General features: G+C 34.7%; 1 protein-coding gene across 1 annotated transcript; it reads left to right on the top strand.

Moving 5' to 3' along the window:
- The first annotated feature begins 1,442 nt into the window (after positions 1–1,442).
- Positions 1,443–4,818, top strand: LOC103036551 (type-4 ice-structuring protein LS-12). The gene is made up of 4 exons (XM_007242148.4): positions 1,443–1,541; positions 2,723–2,796; positions 2,915–3,041; positions 4,484–4,818. The coding sequence occupies exons 2-4, from the start codon at positions 2,751–2,753 to the stop codon at positions 4,695–4,697; spliced, it is 387 nt and encodes a 128-aa protein (XP_007242210.1). The 5' UTR covers positions 1,443–1,541; positions 2,723–2,750; the 3' UTR covers positions 4,698–4,818.
- Positions 4,819–19,871: the final 15,053 nt, after the last annotated feature.

Genomic DNA, 19,871 nt, shown 5'->3' with positions numbered 1-19,871 from the left:
TCAGCAATAAAAAGCATGTTGATAAAGTGCAGAGGGATTGAAAACAAACCAAAACGTGACAAAGAAAGAAAATACATAAATTAAAGCCAGTCAAATTAAATAAAAAAAGGTCAAAAAACTGTAACGTCATTTCACATCACATGCTGTACATGAGTTGGAACAAAACTGTATTCCCACAATCCAGTTCCACCCAAATGAGCAATTGTTAAAACAGGTAAATATAAAGATAAAGTAAAATAAAGATAAAATAATAATAAAATATTATTTTGTCCATGCCCTTTTGGAGTAATTTCAGTCAGCCGGTCACTCCTGGGAAGGTTCACCAGTGTTTCATGTTTCCTCCATTTGTGAATAATAGCTCTCACTGCGGTCTGCTGGAGTCCCAAAGCTTTAGAAATGACTTGTAAACCTTTTAAACAGTTGCAATTAATGTAATGTTTGGGATTTTGTTTGCTTATTTTACCAGGAGTGTACTTAGTGTACAAATTAATAAGTAAATATAACTTAAAAAAAAAAACGGATCTTAAGCTATTAATGTAATACTAACTGTTTTAGTCTTTAATTTAGGCATTTTCTTTCTCAGATGTTTTTATATTATATTAAAATATTTATAATGAAGTTAGATTTTTTTCAACATATTGTTTAAGAATATCAGCCAGAAAATATAGATATTGGGATACCATGATTTTTATTAAAAGCAGTCTATGTTGTATGTGTTTTGCTATTTGCTGCATTTACTTTTTTTATTAATTAATTTTTCATTATGCTACACTAATAATATTTCATACAAAGTATAGGGTATATACTACTTTGTTTATATTTACACAAATATTTCACACATTTCACATATTAGTACATAGTTTGGGCTAGTTTGGTTTGGACAGTTTTAGTTTTAGTTCCTTTAATAAATAAAATCACCAGCTTTATTTACACTGAAAGGTGCCTGCACCACAATGCATGTTTTAAAAATACTTTTTTTTTTAGCATGCTTAAGGCTTAACTACACACTCTTACTAAAAACTTACAGACTGTCACATTAAATATAAATATCTACAATAGATATTATGATTACAGCCTTGCTTCATACCTTTAAAAAACTTTTTACAAATATTGTAATATAATATTTTACCACAACACCCACCCCCTGGTTAGGCCTCTCAGCCTGAAATCATTTAACAGGAATCAATATCATAATGACAAATATTACATATACTGATATATTTGAGGTGTTTTAATAATTAAAACATGTATGTACAGTGTAAATTGGTGGTAATTATTGTATTTCTATGGAATAATGTACATTATGTGTAGTTAGTGTTGCTGATAATGTTAAAGATTATCGCTGAACATTGACTTTAAAACTTCACAGTGCCAGATAAAGCCTCAAGGTTCACTAACGATACTCACACACATTACACTGAGTGATCTCATCAATTCAGATCACCCTTTGAACCCTGCTCTTCACTCTGACCCAGCCTGTATAAAAGACCTCAGCTCCTGAGACAATGCACCTTCAGGTCCTACATTACCCCACAGAGAAGGTAAGACCTCTGCTACCAGTCTGTGTCTCTCACTTTTACCAACCTAAACATAGTTATAGATGGCTGTATATAGATTCTTTTCTATGGTGGAGAATCTTTTGATTTAATTGTTGTATAAATCTTTAGAGAACCTTTTAATCTATTGCAATTAATGCAATGTTTCTTTTTATATTTTAATCAAGAGTGTGCTTAAATAGATTAGTAACTAAATAGCACTTTTAGAAAATGGATATTGTAAGCTATTAATGTAATACTAACTGGTATAGTGTTTTTTTAGGCATTTTCTTTTTCAGATGCTTTACTAATATTAAAGTTTAAATAATGTTACTTTTTTTCACCAAATTGTTTAACAATATTATCAATAAAATCTATATATAGTGATACTATAGTATTACTAAAAGCAGTCTATTTTGTATTTGGTTTGCTATATTTGCTGTATTTACTTTTTAACTAATAATTTTTTCATTATGCTACACTAATAATATTTTATACAAAGTCTAGATTAAGTTACTTTGTTTGCCAAATACTACTTTGTTTATATTCACACAAAAGACATATTTATATGAATTATATTTATGTACAGCTCTGGAAAAAATAACAAGATCACTTCAGTTTCTGAATAATTTTCTCTGATTTTGTTATTTATAGGTTTATGTTTGAGTAAAATGAACGTTGTTATTTTATTCTATAAACTACAGACAACATTTCTTCCACATTTCAAATAAAAACAGTCATTTAGATAATTTATTTACAGAAAATGAGAAATGGCTGAAATAACAAAAAAGATGTAGAGCTTTCAGACCTCAAATAATGCAAAGAAAACAATTTCATATTTATAAAGTTTTAGGAGTTCAATATTTCAATCAATATTTGGTGGAATAACGCTGGTTTTAATCACAGTTTTCATGCATCTTGGCATGTTCTCCTCCACCAGTCTTACACACTGCTTTTGAATAACGTTATGCCTTTACTCCTGGTGCAAAAATTCAAGCAGTTCTTTTTGGTTTGATGGTTTTTGGTTTGATGGTTGAGGTTTTTAATTTGGTAAAATCAAAGAAACTCACCAATTTTAGGTGGTCTCTTATTTTTTTCCCCAGAGCTGTATATTTATATTTTTAATTTGTAGCAATGGTATATAAAAAAATGAAATAACCCATCCATTTATTGTGTTTCTATTGCAGGCACGCCTTGCTCAGTCAGTCTGCAATCATGAAGTTCTTCCTCATCGCTGCCCTTGTTGTTGCTCTGGCCATTGGTAAGCTTTATATAAGACTAATAATGAATATAATTATTAATATAAGAATTATATAGAAGCAATACTGTTCATATTTTATTTTTAAGGACATTAACCCTAGTTGCACTTTGTATCTCAGGCTCTGAGTCTGCCAGCCTGGCCAAGAGAGAGGTGCCCGAGGAGCTGCAGAAGATGGGCCAGTACTTCCAGGGCCTGGTCGATGCTCTGAAGACAGTTGAGGGACCTGAGCTGGCCAACATGGCCAAGTGAGTTTCAGACATGCACTGTTTCTGAGCTTTTTCACTCACCTGTGTGTAGAATCTATACAGAACTGGCATTTTTAGAATGCTTAAAATAGTATTTATAAAGATATTTAACATTTTATAACACATAATTGCATTTATCAGCTTTACTGACAGAATTAATGATTTAATACACCTTCTGTGTTTACATAATTAAAAGTTATTTTACTACAATACCCAGAATGCACTATAGCATAGCCACTGCTGTTTTTGAGATTACCAAATAGTAACATTAGCCAGCCAATATGTTAAACAGCCTATCAGTAAAAATGTATTCTGAAGTGATTATATATTTTCTTAAGCTCCTCCCAGACACAGATTTATCAGAAAGGGGATTTATCTCTTCTTTAAATAGTAAAATTTTACTCTAATTTAAATACTTTTGCGAAGCACTGTAGGCAATGGTTTACATCTTTACAATGGATATATCAAACACAAAAAATTACCCTTTCAAACCCAAATATGTTCCAGTGATAGAGAAAATATAGTAGAGTGTAGTTTTCTAATTGCAATGCACTAAAAAACAAGAACAATAAATAAGAAATGAATGAATGAATGAAATAAATAATAAGTTAATCAGTAAAATAAATTCAGTGTTTTATATATTATTTCATAATTAATACTAATTAGTATTAGTATGATTAGTATGTTGGCTTTTGCAGGGTTCCATTCATTTTACACCTGATCACAACCACAGACAAAAAACGTAACTTAAATATATATATATATATATATATATATATATATATATATATATATATATATATATATATATATATTGTCCTGCTTTTCAAAGGTAAAAATATATATGAATATTTTAAAATATAAATTGAAAACTGAACATTTTTAACCAAAAACGAAAATGACATAAAATGAATTAGGCATTATTCAGTACTAATTTATTCACTAATTTATTTCCATATAAAAAATTAATTTAAATTTTATTATATATTTGCTGCATCCCTATTTCGTGTAATTTAGGCATGCTTGGCTGGAGTGCTGACATGTTTTTCCTTAGTGTTCGGATATTTTCATAGTGAAGTGGGTAGAGCAATGCAGCAATTTGATTGGCTGGTAAATGTCTATTCTGATGGTCAACAGGTCTCAATCTGTTTTATGTGCAATAAAACATAAAAAGAAGAAAAGAAAAAAAACACATAAAGCCCATTGCAGTGGATGCAGATCCTTAAAGGGTTAAATTAGAATGAAGTCATAGTCCAGACAGTATTTAATATAACTTTTATTGCCTTTTAATTGCACTTCAATTTCTATAAAAAGTGTGTAATAACATTCATCACAAATTAAATGGAATATTTACAGTTTAGATTAGAGTACTGTATAACGGGTCAGGCATGAGCTCAGGCGTGATCACTGTGCTGAACTGCTGCGTCTGTGTCTCTCTGCAGGACTTACGTCGAGCAGAGCAGAGCCCAGTTCCAGCCCATGGTGGAGAAGCTCCACGAGCAGCTGAAGCTTTCCAACATCGACGAGCAGATCAAGCCACTGGCTGCCTCTCTGCAGGCCCAGATCTCCCCCTACACCGACCTGGTGCAGACCCAGGTGGAGGACGTGCTCAGGTTCATGGTTGACCAGACCAAGGCCATCCTGCCCGCCCAGTAAAAGCTCAGATAGAGGGATGTGAGAAACAGGTCTTTGGGGAAATCACCACCCTTTACCCCCCTTCCCCTTTCAGATTCCATCACACATCACTAATGTGAAACAATAAAGGGGTTTAAGGCCATTGCTGTGTGTCGACTCTTCTTTAATTAAACAAACTACTGTGTATTTTATTTTAATCTGGTTCCGAAAAAGAGATTATAAAAAAAGTTAGACTGGTGTAATGTATCATATACAGCTGTGGAAAAAAATTAAGAGACCACTATTCACTATGCTATTTATAGGTTTACATTTGAGTAAAATAAACATTGTTGTTTTATTCTTTAAACTACAGACAACATTTCTCACAATAAAATAAAATACCAGTTTCTTGGATTTTACCAAATTGGAAACCTCTGGAAAATAATCATAAAGGCATAAAGTTATCCAAAAGCAGTGTGTAAGACTGGTGGAGGAGAACATGCCAAGATGCATGAAAACTGTGATTAAAAACCAGAGTTATTCCACCAAATATTGATTTCTGAACTCTTAAAACTTTATGAATATGAACTTGTTTTCTTTGTATTATTTGAGGTCAAAAAGCATATTTTTTGTTATTTCAGCAATTTCTCATTTTCTGCAAAAAAAAAGCTCTAAATTACAATATTTTTATTTGGAATTTGGGAGAAATGTTGTCTGTAGTTTATAGAATAAAACAACAATGTTCATTTTACTCAAACATTTACCTATAAACAGCAAAATCAGAGAAACTGATTCAGAAACTGACGTGGTCTCCACACATCAGAGATGTGTATATATATATATGGCACTAGAGGCGTTTCCAAGCAGAGAGTTACAGCAGAGCTACAGCAGGAAAGAAAGCAATGAATAGGGAGGTGAGTGTATTATATGGAATAGAACACAGCTATTCAATACAACCTGCAGCTCGAAAAGAGTATATTTACTTTTACTGTCATACAAAAAATTAAACTTTACAGAAGAAGGAAAACGTTCTTAATTTCCAATGGAAGTCAATGGAAAAAAATGATTCCATTTATATTGCCAGATTCACACTGTCAAAAAAATAAAAAAATCAGTCAAAGAAGTCTTAAAAGTCTAAAAGTGATATATTTAATAACGGCTGGAACAGACACAATATTTTTACAGAGACATCTGTCTACAGGCTAAAACTGCCTAAAATACATTATATGAATAAAAAAGTCTTGGGATACCTGCTCATCCACTGTTTCTTCCCATTTTATTAAGGGAAGGCAAGTTTATTTATATATAGTACCTTTCATACAAAACGGTCATTCAAAGTGCTTTACAAACTACAAAATGCAAAGAGAAGTTAAATAAAAAGAAAAAAAACGTGTAAAAGAATAACAATAAAATGAATAAAGCATAAATAAAACATGATTCAATCATGATTTTTACAAATAAAAGTCAAATTAAAAACGTAAAAAAAATAATAACATACTGGAAATAAAATGAGAATAAAGCATGAATAAAACATGATTAAAACAAAATATTTAAAAGAAGAAAAAATAACAAAATGAATTAGAATAAAAGTGCCGTTACAGAATAAAAAAGTTAATCCTGCTTTTGTTGGGGTAACTGTCTCTACTGTCCAGGGAATACCTTTTACTATATTTTGGAGCTTAGCTGTGAGGATTTGGTTGTATTCAGCTCCAGGGTCATTAGTAAGGTCAGCATACTGTATAATCACCAACACACTTCATCCCCAAATCCCCAACTCACTCTAAAAGTAGCGGATGGAGCTCCTTCATTTCAGAGAACCCAGTTCCACTGCTCCACTGCTCTACAGCTCATTAATGGGGGGTTTATACACCTCTAACCCATGCCTGGCATTGCTCCAGACAGTCCTATTCTATTGGCAATACAGGGATTACACAAGCTGTGTTTTTCAGCAGTGGGTGCAGCTTTAGGAGAGCTTCAGGAGAGCACAACACACCCACTCTCCACTCAACATCGACGGGTCCTCTATGGAGATTGTTAAGAGCACCAAGTTCCTTGGTGTCCACTTAGCAGATAACCTCACCTGGACCCTGAACACCAGCTCTACAGCCAAGAAAGCCCAGCAGCGTCTCTACTTCCTCCGGAAGCTGAGAAAGGCCCGTCTCCCTCCACCCATCCTCACACTCTTCTATAGAGGGACCATTGAGAGCATCCTGAGCAGCTGCATCACTGCCTGGTTTGGGACCTGCACCGTCTCTGACCGCAAGACCCTCCAGCGTATTGTGAGGACAGCTGAGAGGATCATCGGCGTCTCTCTCCCCTCCATCACGGACATTTACACCACCCGCAGCATCCGCAAAGCAACCAGCATTGTGAATGACCCCACCCATCCCTCACACAAACTGTTCTCCCTCCTGCCTTCGGGAAGAAGGTACCGCAGCATCCGGTCCAGCACGACCAGATTCTGCAACAGCTTCTACCCCCAAGCCATCAGACTCCTCAACTGCAGAGACTGAACTGATGGTTTTCTGTACATGCACACACTCTTACCCCACTTACCCCAGAAAATGGAAGCACCAAAAATCCTACTACCTCACTGGACTCTATTGCACACTGTGTAATAGAGGTAATTACTACCTCACTGGTCTTTTTTGCACACTGCATAATTTGCACACTGTCTTGTTATTTATTATTCTTTGTCTGTATGGTGTTGTATTGTCTGTCTGCACTTTTGTACTGTTGCACTATTGTTCTGTCTACACTGTGTTTATGTGCACCATGGTCCCTGGAGGAACGTTGTTTCGTTTCACTGTGTACTCTGTATATAGCTGAAATGACAATAAAAAACACTTTGACTTTGACTAAGTAGCTGAATGCATTCATTAAGTCCACAAACATTTGGACACATAAAGGGAATCTGTCATTGAAAAACCTCCATCCTCCTTCTGTCCATCCATGCATCCACTCATTTATCTATCTATTCTTGTGTCCATCCATCCATCCATCCATCCATCCATCCATACATCTGTGCATCAATCTGTCTCATCTATCTATCTATCTATCTATCTATCTATCTATCTATCTATCTATCTATCTATCTATCTATCTATCTATCTATCTATCTATCTATCTATCTATCTTTCTGTTCATCTGTCCATCCATGCATCCCTGTCCAAACATACATCCATCCAATGATCTATGATCTGACATTGATCTATCTCTCCTTCTGTCTGTTCATCTTTTTTCCATCTGTCTATCTATTCATATATCTGACTGTCTATCTGTCCATCCATCCATATCAGCTGTTTATTCTGCTGAGCACTTATATATCATCCTCCTGTTGCTGTGCTGTACAGTGTCAGTACTTGTCTCCTCCATCAGGGGTCAGTGTGTGTGTGTGTGTGTGAAGTTTCTGTCCTCCTCTTCATGAAGTTCTGAGGGTCCGGGTGGGGATGGGTGGTCTCAGCGCTGTGGGAGAGACTGGGATTTGTTGTCTGCTTAAAGAACAACAACAAAATCACTAGTCTTCCACACTGCAGTGGACCCAGCCAGTCACATGACCTGCAGCGGGTCCTCCATTAACATCAACAGGGGGCCCGACTAAAAAACTGAAATGATACATGAATAAAAGTGGACGTTGCATTTCCTTGGTCTCAACATTGATCTGATTCTTTAATATTATTATTATTATTATTATTATTATTATTATTATTATTATTATTCATATTTTAATGGTACACTTAATAAATGAATTGTGAATGAAAAATCTGTAGTGCAGAGAAATAAACCTTATGATTTTTTTCACAGTTTTGATGATTAGATTTCAGATGAAACTCTTTAAACATTTAAATTCAAACTCAAACTTATGGGCTGCAATTGAAAAAATTAGCCATTTGGCAAAATCTGGCACATTTACATGAAATAATGATGTTGATTAAAGTGTATCATCCCTGAACTAAATTCAAATCATGACTTTCACTGGTGAATAAGATTTTTAGATGAACAAATTATCAACAAATGATCAATTTCTCTAAAATAACCAAAACCAGCCTAAAATGATCAGCGAAAACTGGTTTTTATTACATTTTTGTTTTGACCATAATTTTATGGTCAGGAGTGTCAGTCAATCAATCAATTAACCTTTATTTTGACTCGGAAGTACGTATATTAAGGGCAACCCTCATTTAGAAAACAAAGAAAATAATAACTAAATTTGATCATTTTAAAATAACAGTGATTAAAACATAAAAATAGATAAAAATAAGAATAAAAATAATAAAATAATAATAAAACTTGGTTTAATCAAAAAGAAATTAAGATCAAAAGAAGATAAGATTAATACAACAAAAAACTGTTAAAATTGAGCTAAAACTAACTTTTACATAGTACAATAAAACATAATAATAAAAATAAATACATACAAAATGTATTATTAATTAAAACAACAACAAAAAAATGAATAAAATAAATAATCAAAATAAGGTAAAAGGCAATAATACAAATGATTTAAAAATAAAATAATAAAATAAATAAAAAGGAAGGAATACTCACAACATAACTAAGCATTTTAAATATCTTGTTTATAATCATTGATACTGCTTAAAAAGATCTATTTTAATTTGCTTGTCAAAATGGTATGGACATGGTTTATAAAAAGAGATTTATATGAGGTATTATCATTTTTCTTTTACCATTATTTAAAAAAAATGTCTTTTTAACTTCTCCTTTTATCCAAAATGAAACATAGTTTCAACAGACAGTTCTTAAATCTTTTTTTGAACCAGATAATGCTGATACATTTTTTAAAAACATAAATTAAGGATTTCCACTGTGTGCTGCTGTAGGTACCAAACATTGTTCAAATGTTCATGATGATTTTAATGTACTTAAACGAAAGAGAAAAAAGAAGTGAAATGAGCAGACATTTTTCAGTCTAAAGCTGTCTAAAGCGCTGCCACTATGATCAGGAGATCGCTGGTTCGAATCCGGTTCATGCAGCTTGCCTTGCCTAATGCAGGATTAACATACAAATGAGATTTTATTTTTTTTAGCAAGTGATAGTGAGTATATGAAACATCTCTCCTTATGACATTGTTGTTAGATTATAGGATTAAGGCACTTCTAGATTTTAAGACACTATTTAGTCATTTAACCTACAGATTTATGATTTAACTTAATTTAAAGATCAGATTAATGTTTTTTTTCTGTAAGAAACAATGCCATCATCTGCCAACAGAACAAATCCATTTTACAGCATTTAAAATAACTTCAAACAATCATCACTATGTGCTGCTGTATATATGAAACGTTGTGATGATTTTAATGTACTTAAATGAAAGAGAAAAAAGCAGTAAAATGAGCAGACATTTTTCAGACGTCAGTCTAAAGCTGTCTAAAGCACTTCCACTACGATCGGGAGATCGCTGGTTCGAATCCCGTTCATGCAGCTTGCCTATAGCTGCTGGAGCTGCAGACAATAAGAAACAATGCCATAATCTGCCAACAGGATAAAACCATTTTACAGCATTTAAAATAACAACAAAACGTTGTTCAAATAAACTAAAGCGAAAGAGAAAAAAGCAGTAAAATGAGCAGAGAGCCTGTGTCCCTCAGCCCTGCTCTGTGTGTGTTATCAGGTCATGTGGTTAGAAGGTCTTTTCTGAGATGTTTTGGGGCGTTTCTGCTCCGTTTAGTTCCGTTGGCTCCTCTTCATACAGGCCTTATCTCCTCACATCCCATCACCTCTCTAATCTCAGAATTTCAGAGCTGAAGGCTGGACAGACAGTAGAGTACAGGCCGTGCTCAGTGGCCTTCTCCTTGTGCAGATTCACACTGCAGTGTCAGCTTTTCCTGATCTGAGATACTGTTTGTTTATATTAGAGCAGATTTCTGATGCAGAACATGTTCAGGTTCATGGTTAAAGACTAGGTGGTCTATCAGCTGGACACTGCAGCAGCTCTGGGCTTTATACCTGCAGTTTTTGAACAGAAAATATACTTAAGAGCATTAAAAGTATGTTCAATTAGGTAAAGAATACTAAAAGTGCATTTGTTATTTAATATACTCAATGAAAATACACATTAAATATACTTAAAGTGCACTTTAGTGTAGTTCTTTTCCAATGTTATTAAGGTGTACACACTATGTGCATCAATACACAAAGTAGTACGTTTACAATATATCGTAAGTGTATTAAAATTATGTTTAAAAAACATATACTTAAATCTGCTTCAGTTTTAAGAAGATAATATATATATATATATATATATATATATATATATATATATATATATATATATATATATATATATATATATAAAAACACTTAAAAGTGCAACTTTATGCTTTTATGTTGTATTTAAAAATATCTCAATTACAATTGAAATATACTTAGGTCGCCATGAGTTGTTCCAAAATAGTATATTTAGTATGAATTTAAGTATGTATTAATTTTAATGTTAAAAGTATGTGCTTTTCAATGTTAAGTGTACTTAAAAAAAAATCCTCAAATGCACTTATTTATTTATTTATTTTTTGGCCCGCCACCACCCCCCCTCTTCGGAAGACTATTAGTACTTTATTGTTTATTTATTTGATTATGTACACATTACAACAGTTATTAGTTTCTGTTTTTGTTGTGTGTTTTTTTTTTTCTTTTGTGAGTATAGTTAGGGGGGATTGCAATTACAGGGATTTGGGGGAGGGTGCTGGGGGATGAAGAAATTGGGGGAAGATGAGATAACAGGGGGAAAAAAGGAATAGAAAACAAGTTTGAAAGTAAGACTGATAGAGGTAGGAAGAAAAAAAGTAAATAAAGAAAAAAAAAGAAAAAGAAATGTATATCTATCTATTTGTATGTTTTGATGACTAAACAGAGACATTTTGTCTTGATTTTGTCTGATTTTTGGTCTATTCATTTAATTTGTATGTGGGTGTATGTGTATAGCGGGGCTCTTTGTTAGCTATTGCTGATCTTTTTTACTGTAGTATTTGAATTAGAGGTGTCCAGGCTGAGTCTGATTCGGTGGTTCTAGAGAGAGATAGTCTGTTAACAGATTTTTCCAGTGGTTGATGTTGATATTATGTTTGGTTTTCCAGTTCATGAGGATAATGCACTTATTTATATATATGAAGTATTCAGTAAAACTGATGCTAAATATAAATTCATCATTATAGATTGCAGACAGAAATATTCAATCTCCAAAATAGCAACTTTTAACGTAAAAATGAAATGTAAAAATATTTAATTTTTTAGTATTCTCAAATTCGGTGCATTTTTACTGGTCCAATAATTATGAATTTTACATTATGTCTGTACAGAAACTTCTAAAACAGATACAAAGTTTTTTTTGTTTGTTTTTTTGTTTTATTAAAATCATCACAAACTGTAGGCTCCAACTGGCCCAGCTGTCTTAAGCACTGCCACTGTAATCGGGAGATTGCTGGTTCGCATCCCGTTCATGCAGCTTGCCATCAACTGCTGAAACTGCTGATGATATACTGCAGGATTAACATACAAATGAGATTTTGTTTTTTTTTTTAGCAAGTGATTGTCAGTATATGAAAAATCTCTCCTTATGACATTGTTGTTAGATTATTAGATGTTTTTTTTTGTCTAGATTTTAAGGCACTATTTAGTCATTTAACCTTCAGAATTGTGATTTTACTTAATTTAAACATTATTTAAGAACAAATGCCATCATCTGCCAACAGAATAAGGACATTGTACAGCATATAAAATTACTTCAAATAATTATAATGTCTAGTAACATTATTATAACATTATTACCATTATTATTTTTGTTTCATTAAAATTATCATGAACTCTAGGTTCCGACTGGCCCATCTGTCTTAAGCGCTGCCACTGTGATCGGGAGATTGTTGTTTCGATTCCCATTCATGCAGCTTGTCATCAGCTGCCGGAGCCCTGAGAGAGCACAACTGGCCTTGCTCTCTCTGGGTGGGTAGATGGCGCTCTTCCTCTCATCACTTCTAGGGTGATGTCGATCAGCATAAGGCTGATATCTGTGAGCTGATGTATCAGAACTGAGTCGCTGCGCTTTCCTCCGAGCGTTAGCGCTGTGATGCCACTCAGTGCTACATCTGCAGCAGTTCTAAAAGAGGTGGAGTCTGACTTCACATGTATCGGAGGAGGCATGTGCTAGTCTTCACCTACTGTCCTACTGAGTGGGTTGGGTAATTAGCCAAGTAATATTTAAACAACGTTTCGCACATAAAGTACCAACCAGGACAGAACATGTTCACAGTGACATCCGTCCATTGACTATAACTGTCTAATAAACACTATTTGGACAGAAGTGTTGGGACAGCTGCTCATTCACGGTTTCATCCAAAATGTAGAGTATTAAAAGCATTTATCTTGCTTTAGTTGCAGTAACTGTCTGTCCAATGAAAACATTCTACTATAGATTTTGGAGCATTGCTGTGAGGATTTGATTGTATTTAGTATCAAGAGTATAAGTAAGGTCAGGTTGTAGGATGATCACATACTGTATACAGTATATCATTGATGTCCAATAAAAAAAAAAATTATCTCCGAAACAACAACTTTACAGGAGAGAAATAAAAGCTTCTTAGCTTTCAGTGGAAGGTAATGTAAAAAGTGTTTATTCCAGGTAATTGTAAAGAGATTCTATTGGTCCATTCATCAAAAAATTTTGACACAGTGTAAAGGACAGTTTTTGTATTCAAATGGTGTAGGAATAAAAAAATCTTGTTTTTCAATAGACAGTGATGATACACTGCAGGATAAACCCTGAAAGGTACAGCATGATCCAACATATCAAAAAAGGCAAGTTAAAAGCAAGTTAAAAAAACATTTTAGATCAAGTCAATATATGAAATATATCTGCTTATGACATTGTTGTTAGATTATTATAGGATTATTATTATTTTTTTTATTTCTAGATTTTTTAGACATTATTAAGTCATTTAACCAACAGTATTACTATTTGACTTCATTTTAACTGATTTGATTGATTTCTTCCATCAGCGTATCCATGTGCTTGATTTAAGAAACAATGCCATCATCCACCAACAGAAGACCAGTTTACAGCATATAAAATAACTTTGAATAATAATAATGTCTAGTAACATTATCATAATTACATTACAATGTTCATACAGTAATCCCATCATGAGAAATATCAGAATATATATGTCATTTAATTGCCTAGATGTCTTTTTTTCCAGTGTATTTAATCATGAAGGACTCAGGGTCTTAAAAAAAGGTTTTATAAAAAAAAAAATCCCAGAAAACATCAAAAGGTTTTTCTTTTTACTTTAGGTTGTAATGCAAATGAATGTAATTATTGAGAATAAAGGTTCCAAAAAGGTTCTTGATTGAGGTTTTAACCCCTTAACAGGCCAGGATTTATGCCAATGGTCTTTCTGAGATTACACCATTACATCTTGAGGTTTTCATGTTTAATAAGCAACATTACTAAAAGCATAATTTTAATTGTAATAGAAAATATGAAAAAAAAAGTAAATCTGCTAATGTCAAAATACAATGAATAAATTCATAAAATTGTCTCTTTCCTGAATTTATTTTAAAATCCATATTTTCCTGAATACAAATCAAACAGTTTATGTCTTCCAAACCTTTAAGTTCATTATGTTTGTCTATTTTTTACTTCTTTATTTTCAAACCTGCAGAATTTGGAGTTGAGAGTGAACAGGCAGCTTCTTTATGTGTCCTGTAGGAGATTTCAAATCCCTCACATTTTTTAGAATTTAAATAAGTTATTTTACTGCATAAAAAAAGTTTTGTATCACCTACACCTGTAGCTCGTATACAGAACAATGGATTTTAAAGGATAAACTGTGATACAGAACCTTTACACTTTTCACAAAAAGGGGGTTAGTGGGAGTTTAGTGTTGCTATGTATAAAGTAGGGAAAGGGTCTTTTATAGACTCTGAATAGAAAAGAACTATGTAACATATAGGACCAATTGTTTCGGGTTCTTTGCTAGTTGCGGTTCTATATATGTATATATATAGTTGCTTTCCAACAATTACACAAAAAAAGTAATTCATTAACACGTCAATTGATTCAATGCCATTTCGTATTTAAAAGCAATTCTCTACTTTGAGACATTTCTATTGGTCCATTTATCATTGAAATCTGCACACAGTGTTTAGGACGTCTGCTGTGTTCAAATAATACAGAAAATTATAATAAAAACTCACTACACTGTTGGACAACGACAATATACCGTAAAACCATTATTTTTGCTTAAGAACTCAGACCTTTGAATGGAAGTCATTTACTTAAATAAAGAGCTTTATTTTGAGGTCATTTTGTATTTTAAAGCATTTCTATTGGTCCAGGCATCATTTAAATGACACAAAACATTAAGAACATTAAAAACGGATGATGCTGTCGGATGACTACAATATACAGTACAGCCATTGCCTTTTGGCTGAAGAACTCAAACCCTTAAATGGAAGTCAATGTAAAAAGATTTTATTTCAAGTAATTTGGTATTTTGGAGCAGTTCTATAGGTCCATTTATTATAGAAATATTCATGATACAGAAAACAGAACATTAAACACTGACAATGCTGTTGGACAATGATAATATAGAGTATTATCACAGCTTTTGCAAAAAAACAAACAAACAAACAAACAAAAAAACTATTGAATAGTCAGTGTAACGAGACTTAATTTAACATTTTGGGGTTTTAAAGCCTTTTTATTGGTCCATTTATTAAGAAAATGGCACAAAATCTTAAAATCTGATGACATCGGTTGATAAAGACAGTATGCAGTTTGACCAATCGTCTGTTACAGAACTCATTCCGTGGAATGGAAGTCAAGGTAAAGATTGCAGATTTAACTCCAAGTTTTTTGAATTTCTATCCTTTTTATTGGTCCATCTATCATTACATTGGAAGCGAACACTGACAAAACTGACAATGCCCTTGAAAGACGGCAACACACAGTATAACCTGTGTCTTTGTAAAGAGCCCAAAACTCCTGAAGAAGCCTATTTTTTAAGGCTCTACATAAAGTGAACACCATTTAAAGGTTAAAAGCGGTAGAAAAAAAGGTTCTCCAGACTTTCAATTCTCAATTCTTAATTTTCAATTCCTTTAAGGAAGGGCATCCACTGAACTGATCGTTAAGGATCAATCCCAGAAGTGGCTCTTCTTTCTAAAGCCTTTAGTTTAAAGCAACAGATGGTGAACACAGTCCCGTTAACACAGAATAAATATAATAAAAATAATTAATGAATTAATAACCTTACCAGGATGCAAAATGCGGTACTCACCGTGTCCTGCAGTTCTGTCTCACTCAAAAAGAATTTGAGTTTGGTTTTGATTGGAAAAAAAAGAGAAAAAAGTGGCTGCGGAGGACAAAAAGGTGTAAAAAGGAAGAAAACGCAAAAAAATTAAAAATAGCAAAAAAGAAAGCAGCCTCGACAGCTCGACGATGCTCTGCACCAGGCTCTGCATCCGGCTACAGGTTGTTTGCGGAATCAGTCAGTGTTGGACTCGGGGGTCCGGTGGTCTGGCGTCGGCGATTCGGCGAGAGGAAAGTAAATTCTTCAAAAATTTCTTCCAAAAAAAGCAGAGCGGCCTTCTCTGGCATAAAAAGGACACCTGCGTCTCTCCGGCCACTGGAGCATACTGATGGATGTGTTTGGTGGGCAGTGGGTTATGGTTTTTACTCTGAAAGCTGAAAGATTGAACCCCCCCCCCCTTACACACACACACACTCATACACAACCATACACAGGTGCTATTCAAGGATATTGTGCGAGAAAAAAAAAAGAAAAGAAAAATGACGTAGTTTAAAATTGTGAGCTTTCAGGCTTTCAGAGTAAAAGTCCCACCCTCTCTTCTCTTCTTCATCCACTCCCACCTCCACCTCCACCTTCCCATACTACCAGTGCCATGGTCCATCTCCTCAAACCCTGTCCTCTGACCAGTTCCCTCCACTAGTCCAACCATCACTACCTCCATTTCTTATAAACCTGCACACACACACACACACACACTCAAACACCCACACATTGGTACATTGCTTATTTCTGACAAAAGCCTTTTTTTTCCTCCCTCCGCCAATCAGCCTGTTGAACTGGAGACCGAGGCGGAGATGTGGATGAAGTTGGAGGCAATGCAGGTGCTTCACCTCGGCAACAATGGAGCGCCGGCCTTGGTGATAGTTGCTAGGCAATGGAGGAAATACAATGGCCTCCTTAGAAACCAAAGGCCCTTAAGTGGGCTAAAAGAAGCCGGCGAAACAAACTACACGCACCCCATACTGGATGGAGGTCGGCCTGACGCCAAGCCGCAGTACTTTTAAGGTGGAGATGGAGCATATTGTGGAGAGTAGGGTACGATTACGATTACGCGCTTCGTGATACTATACTGTAAGCAAGGCGATATTAGGGGTGGACGAATTCGCCTAAAGAGATAATATAAAGATATAATTTAACCTTTAGTGTTTTGAAGCCTTTCTATTGGTCCATTCATGAATAAAATGGCACAAAACCTTAAACATTTACGACGTTTTTTGATAAAGACAATAAAGACCAGTCAAGGTAAAGATTTCAGATTTAATTTCATTTCATTTTCGTATTTTGGATTCTTTTTATTGGTTTAATGAATCTATCATTAAAATGAAAGAGAACATTGACAAAACTGAAGATGCTGTTGGAAGACGGCAACACACAGTATACATACCCAAACTCCTGAAGAACCCTGATTTTTAAGGCTCTACATAAAGTGAAGGTCATTTAAAGGTTAAAAGTAGTAGAAAAAAGGTTCTCCACACTTTTAATTCTAATACAAAATGCGCTACTCACCATGTCCTGCAGTTTGGTCTCACTCAAAAAAAATTGAGTTTGGTTTTGATTGAAAAAAAGAGAAAAGACAGCAAACTGCAGTACTTTTAAAGTGGAGATGGAGCATAGAGTAGGGTATGATTACATGCATCACACTACTGTAAGCAAGGCGATGGCCGGGGGGTGGCCGAATTGCCTGAAAATAATATTTATCATAATATTTAAGAACACTACAAAATATTTGATTCATTTTTAGAATATACTACAGCATTTATAACAGTTTTGCACATCTTGGCTGGATTTTCTTAGTCAGTTCTTTATGAGGTGCAGTCACCTGGAATTCAAGCTTTCAGTTAACAGCTGAGCTGATCCATCCCGGTTCAAATCCCGTTCATGCAGCTTGCTATCAGCTGCCGGAGCCCCAAAAGAGAACACTTGAGCAATTGGCTTTGCTCTCTCTGGGTGGGTAGATGGCGCTCTCTCCCCTCATCACTCCTAGAGTGATGTTGATCAGCACAAGGCTGCGTCTGTGAACTGATGTATCAGAACCGAGTTGCTGTGCTTTCCTTCGAGCGCGCTGTGATGCTACTCAGCAATGCTGCATCAACAGCAGTTTAAAAAGAGGTGGAGTCTGACTTCACATGTGTCAAAGGAGGCATGTGCTAGTCCTAATGAGTGGGTTGGGTAATTGGCCACATATTTGGGTAGAAAATGGGATAAAAATGAGAAATAAAGTTATATATAAAACTTTTTTAGAGAGTGAATTACTTGAATTGTTATGGCTGGACAGAACTCAGACACATGCAGATGCAAATAATGTACTTTATTAAACAAATAGTAAACATATATACCAAACAGTAATAAACAGTCCAAGGGTCATACACAGGCAAGGCAATATCAAAGGGCAGGCAAGGATCAGGTCGAAAGATAAAAAAACAAGTTTGGATAAGAGAGCGCTAATTCAGGCAAGCAAAAAGCTTGGTTCGAGGAAAATCTGTCAATACTCAACAAGGGGTGTGTGAAGTGAGGGTGTATATATAGGAGGTAGGACAGGTGTAATCAATATTCAGGTGATTTACTTCTTGGAAGTGCCGTGCACATTGTGCAATGTGGTGCATTCTGGGTACCGTAGTCTGGAGAGTTGAGATTGCAAGTAGAGAGAGTGTGGGAGAAACAGGATGTGCTTTGATCATCAAAAATCTAATGATGAAACTGGCTCTCATCAGGACCATCCCAGGAAAGGAAGAGCAAGAGATTCCTCTGCTGCACAGGATAAATTCATCATTGTTTAACACTTTTAAGTTACTACAAGATTTCTTATGTGTTCCTTCATAGTCTGAAAGACCTCAGTATTCATTTACAATGTAAAAATTAATTGAAAAGGTATGTCCAAACTTTGGACAGTTTTCTATGGTTTATTAACAAATAAATTTAAGCTGATCGAACAAAACATAAAATATTTCGGTTCTATACTATCTGCAATCTAATAACTGTATTTGCATTTTCCCTTATGTCCCAGATTTTTCTGACACAGGGTTGTAATATCGTGTATGCCCCTCTCATGCCAACAAAACTGATCCAAACAATACCCTATTGTTGAGTTTCAGCAATTTGATCTACAGGATTGGGTACAATAGACCAGCCTTCACTTCCTCCACACATCAGTGAGCTTTGGGTGTCTATGACTCTTTCTTGGAGTTCCTCTCAAGATCTGTTTGATGTGTGGAGAACAGTATCAGTGTTCACTGTTTGTTTTGATCCTGCAGGATAACAGAAGAACATCATGTCCTGTCTTTAGTGAAGTTCCAGCCAGAGGCGGACTCAGGCTGGAGGCACCAGAGGGAGCAGTTTCCCCTCCAGTTCCACCCCTCGATGGCCACTGAGTGGGAGCATTAGGTGCACTATATTACCAAACATATTCACTTACCCATACAAATCATTGAACTCAAGCTTCAATCACTTCCATGTCCACAGATATATAAAACCAAGTACCTAGTCCTGCAGACTGCTTTTACAAACATTAGTAAAAGAAGAGGTCTCAGGCTCTCAGGAGCTCAGTGAACTCCAGCACTGTGTAACAGTGATAGGATGCAGCACCTGTGCAACAGCAAGTTCAGTCGTGAGATTTCACTACTCACTACTAAATATTCCACAGCCAACTGTCAGTGATATTATAACACAGTGGATTTCACCAACTTTCTGCAGTCACTACACCAATCACTACACACCTCCAAACTTCATGGAGCTTCAGAGTTCATCACTACACACCTCCAAACGTCAAGTAGCTGAGTGAAAGCAGAAGGTGGTGGGTGTTTTCAATAAAGTGGCCAGTGAATAAAAAGAGCATAAGGTTTGTATTTCTATTAACTAGACAGTAAGTAAAAGTACAAAGTAGGTGGTTCT

Source organism: Astyanax mexicanus, chromosome 1 (assembly GCF_023375975.1).
Source record: "Astyanax mexicanus isolate ESR-SI-001 chromosome 1, AstMex3_surface, whole genome shotgun sequence".
In the NCBI taxonomy this organism is placed as follows: Eukaryota; Metazoa; Chordata; class Actinopteri; order Characiformes; family Acestrorhamphidae; genus Astyanax; species Astyanax mexicanus.
This window is presented reverse-complemented; position numbering and strand designations above follow the sequence as displayed.

Excerpts from the sequence above, each read along its gene's own strand:
- LOC103036551 (XM_007242148.4), top strand. The coding sequence starts at position 2,751 with ATGAAGTTCTTCCTCATCGCTGCCCTTGTTGTTGCTCTGGCCATTG. Across the intron at positions 2,797-2,914 it reads TGTTGTTGCTCTGGCCATTG|GCTCTGAGTCTGCCAGCCTG; the intron begins GTAAGCTTTATA and ends TTTGTATCTCAG. Across the intron at positions 3,042-4,483 it reads GAGCTGGCCAACATGGCCAA|GACTTACGTCGAGCAGAGCA; the intron begins GTGAGTTTCAGA and ends GTCTCTCTGCAG.